The sequence below is a fragment of the Camelus bactrianus genome, chromosome 10 (genome assembly GCF_048773025.1).
Source record: "Camelus bactrianus isolate YW-2024 breed Bactrian camel chromosome 10, ASM4877302v1, whole genome shotgun sequence".
Taxonomy (NCBI): Eukaryota; Metazoa; Chordata; class Mammalia; order Artiodactyla; family Camelidae; genus Camelus; species Camelus bactrianus.
The window spans coordinates 63,787,029-63,791,114 of NC_133548.1; the positions used below are offsets into that span (position 1 = coordinate 63,787,029).

Sequence of the window (4,086 nt, forward strand, 5' to 3'; positions counted from 1 at the left end):
TCTCCTCCCCGCCCTGTCCTCAGTTTCTGCATCTGTATGTCCCTGGGGATGAGCGGCAGACCTTACCAGACGTTTTATGCTGCTGCCTCAGATAACGGTCCTAGAAGCAGCCAGAGGCTCATGGTCGCTTGAGGGAGGCTTGGAGTCTATGCCTGCTCCCGGGGATGATGCAGGGAGTGAGCTGACGTGTCCTCTCCATCACTTCAGCAGGCCATGAGGTGGTGGCGGCAGCTTCTGCTGTGGCTGTGGGCAGTCCCGCCCACGTGGGCCGGGCACGCGCGGCTCAATGTCTGCGTGAACGCCAAGCCCCACAAGCGAGAGCCTAGCCCTGAGGACAAGCTCTACGAGGAGGTATGGAGGCAGACCTGGTGTGGGGGAGAGGTGGGGGGTGCTGCTTCCACAGATCGAGGAAGGAACACAAAGGCCAAGATGGTATCTGAACCTGCATCAACCCTGACCCACTTAGTTCCCTAGGCTAGGATTTGGGCAAAGGCCACTGGATGGGGACTATGATCTGAGACCATAATGGCTGAGTGATTCAAAGGTTCCATCCCTGAGCTTCCCGGCCACTGAGGGAGCAGATGGGGATCCTGGAGGCCCATCAAGTTTCAGCCTAAATTCCAACAAGCCAGGTCCCCTCCTCTGCCCTGCCACCAACAGCTCCTGGGGAAACATGAGACTTAAGGACCCGTCCCCAAGCTTCTAAAGGCAATTGGCAGTGACGAGGGAGGAAGAGCAGAGCTGGCATGTATACCTGAGCCCTTCTCAGCTGCGGGTGCCCTCCCCCTGTGCAACCCCACATTCCGTGGGTTTCATGAGGCTTCCCTGCTGCCCCTCAGGTGCTGAGACCCTGGAAGCCTTGTTCTGGGGGACTGCGCAGCTTGTGGCAGGGAGACCGGTGCGCAGGTGCCCTTTGGGTGCGAATATTGACAAATGACCGACATTCCTTCCATCCAGCGGTTGCTGGCCTATGTGCATCCCACTGACCCAGGACTTCTTCTCGGGGACGTTTTTCCCTTTCTAGCCTAGACACTCGTCAGTCCCCAGCCCTTACTCCCATGCCTTCGGCTTCTTCCTTTGCCTTCAGTGCCGCCCCTGGAAGGACAATGCCTGCTGCACGGCCACCACAAGCTGGGAAGCCCACCTGGATGTGTCCCTGCTCTACAACTTCAGCTTGGTTCACTGCGGGTTGCTGATGCCGGACTGTGAGAAGCATTTCCTCCAGGCCATCTGCTTCTACGAGTGTTCCCCCAACCTGGGGCCCTGGATCCAGCAGGTGCGAAGAAGTGGGCAGGTGGAGGGAGGGGGGCATGTTCATCAATGCCCTATTCCCGAGTCTGAGCTCCAGGATGCTAGCGGGGACAGCAGGTGCTGGCCCCCTCCAGACAAGAGCAGAGTCAGAGGCCGCTGCTGGGGGAAAGGGATGGAGAGGAAGCCGCCCCTGGCCCTGGAGAACGGCATTGGAAGGAGAGTGGTCACGTGAGAACAGTAGGATGAAGGGGTTATTTAAGTCACATCCTCTGTTGGCAGGAACAGAGCTAGGTGCAAACCCGCCCTTAGCCTCATTGTTCTCATTTGTAAAATAACACTTAGTGACTTGATAAGAGATATGTTCAGATGGTACCTGACCCAAGGCCCACTGCAGCTATTGAGAGTCTTCAAATCGCTGCTGTTAGTATCTTGCCTCTTACTCTGCGTGCACACAGGTGGACCCGAGGGGGCAGGGAGAGCGGATCCTGGACGTGCCCCTCTGTTGGGAAGACTGTGAGCAGTGGTGGGCTGACTGCCGCACGTCCTACACCTGCAAATCCAACTGGCACGGCAGCTGGACCTGGAGTCGGGGTGAGAGATGCTCAGCTGGGCCGGGGAGGCCCCCCCCCCAACCCACGGGCAGGTGCAAAGCCCCCTGGGGTAAATGCTGGGGAGACGAGGATGGGAGTGGTGGGTGGTAAATTGTCTGTGCCTTGATCCCCTTAGGGAAGCACCGCTGTCCTGAAAAGGCCCCCTGCCACCCTTTCCTGCATTACTTCCCCACCCCAGCTGACCTGTGCGAGAAGATTTGGAGCAACTCCTTCAAGGCGAGCCCTGAGCGCAGGAACAGCGGGCGATGTCTGCAGAAGTGGTTTGAGCCCGCTCGGGGCAACCCCAACGCAGCCGTGGCCCGCCTCTTCGCCAGCCCTGCCCCATCCTGCGAGCTCTCCTACACGCTCGGGGCCTTCTCTCTGTTCCTGTCTCTCCTCTCCTGAGCCCCTGCCTCCTTCCACACTCACTCCTGTGCTCCCCAAGCTGTGGACCAGGCAGGGTCATGGTAGCCTCCTTCCTCCAGACCCTTCTTAAATGGAACAGCACTGGCTGGGGGTCAGTGGGACACTGAGGCTGCAGGGGGCTGGTGCCTGAGCCTGGCACCTGAGCCTGGCACATTTGGTTCTGCTCTGCTCTGCCTTTCTGGCCCAGAAGGCAGCTGGAGGCTGGGAGCGCACCGGTGACCATCCCCTCCTACCTTAAGGATGGGGGGGGGGGGCTCTGACATGGGACTCCAGGCCCTTCTCTTCCAGTGCACGCCCACCCCCAACCTGGCAAAGCTGATGGTGACAGCCCTGGCCTCGTGTCCCATGATGGTGCCCCCAGCAAAACAGCACCGGACCTTTCCTGTCTGCGTGACCTGTCCTGTCCTGGCTTTAGGTCAGGGGGTTGGGCTGCGTGATGCAGGAGCCGGTCTGCCTCTGACACTGAGGTCTCCAAGTTGCTTGTTACTTTCCTGGTCAAAATAGACTTCTTAACACGCACGGGGACTCTCATCATGTCCTCACAACACCTCTCTGGTGGGAGCACTTACTTTTAACACCCCCTTTTTTTTCACCATACAAAAGACCTCAAACCAGGGCAACCACAGGGATACCAAGATTGAAGCAGCTGCCTGGCTTGCTTTTGGCTCTCCCTTTTCTTTTAACCCCAGCATCACAACACACTGGTCTGGAATTCTGGAAGCCCAAGTTCTAATGTCTTTAACCACTTTCTGTAATGGCTTTTGGTAAGTCCTTCCACCTTCAGTGTAGATGGTCGTGGCTTCCCCGTCCACGGAGAGTGATGAGAAAGTTGGACCAGATGATTTTAACTTAGAAAAAGGAAGAAGGCAGTACCCGTTTGCTGGGATCCAGTCTGGGCTTCTTGGGCAGTGCCAGGTCCTGAAGCCCGAGGCGGAAGAGTCAGAACTGAGCCAGAGACGGGACGCCGAGGTGGCCTTCAACATCCTTCCTGTAAGGAAACTGGCAGCCGACACACCGCCTCAACCTCCAGGAGCTCGAAGCCCAGCGACTTCCCAGGATAGACGGTGCCTCCCCACAACTTTTCTTGGATGAAGAGAGGCTTCTAGTATGTCTGCAGTTGAGTTGATCAGCATTTTTTTTTTTTTAACAGTTCCTCATTCTTGCCAGACGCCAGCCAGCCCTGCACATCAATTAAAAGCCACCACTGTCTCTCCCACGCTGACCTTGAACATGCTCCATTCACTGCACAAAGCTGGTTACGGGCAGGGCCCTCGCGTTCTAAAACCAGCAAAGAGAGAGTCCTGCCAGTGAGCTGTCGGAGTCTGGAGAAGGAGGCAGCAGTGGTGACACAAAGCACTTGGCTGGAAGTCTGCAGGAACGCCTGGGCTGGGGTGGGGTCCTAGGGAGGCCTGACAAACTTGGTGAGAATCAGCCCCAGTAAAGAGGGGTCCCTTCATTAAGAACAGGAAGGACATGTGAGACAAAATCCAGCTGAGTCCCTAAGGCATGATCTATAGGAAGCAGGACCTCTCATTGCTCTTCGATCAATCAAAAATACATATGTAAACTTTCTCTGAGGACTGGATGGAGCAGCAGGGTGTGCTTGGTAATAAAGCTGAGAGTTTCATGATTTCTTTCTTCTTTCTATTTTTAGGTATAAATAAAATTAGTCATAAAGTAGGGTTAAAATTGAGATGGACAAAAGACTAGTCCTGGGAGCTCAAATCACTGTTACTATTTATGGATTACTTTGTGCCTGAGGTTCTGCTAAGCTCCTCATATAGGTTTCAAGTATTGGAGTGAAACGGTCAGATTTGCA

The 4,086-nt window shown here is 55.8% G+C and overlaps 1 protein-coding gene across 1 annotated transcript; it reads left to right on the forward strand.

The window, feature by feature from the left end:
- Window positions 1-213: 213 nt before the first annotated feature.
- Window positions 214-2,979, forward strand: IZUMO1R (IZUMO1 receptor, JUNO). Its single transcript, XM_010973500.3, has 4 exons — window positions 214-351; window positions 1,088-1,276; window positions 1,707-1,842; window positions 1,978-2,979. Exons 1-4 carry the CDS (start codon window positions 214-216, stop codon window positions 2,244-2,246), a joined length of 732 nt encoding a protein of 243 aa, XP_010971802.3. The 3' UTR covers window positions 2,247-2,979.
- Window positions 2,980-4,086: the final 1,107 nt, after the last annotated feature.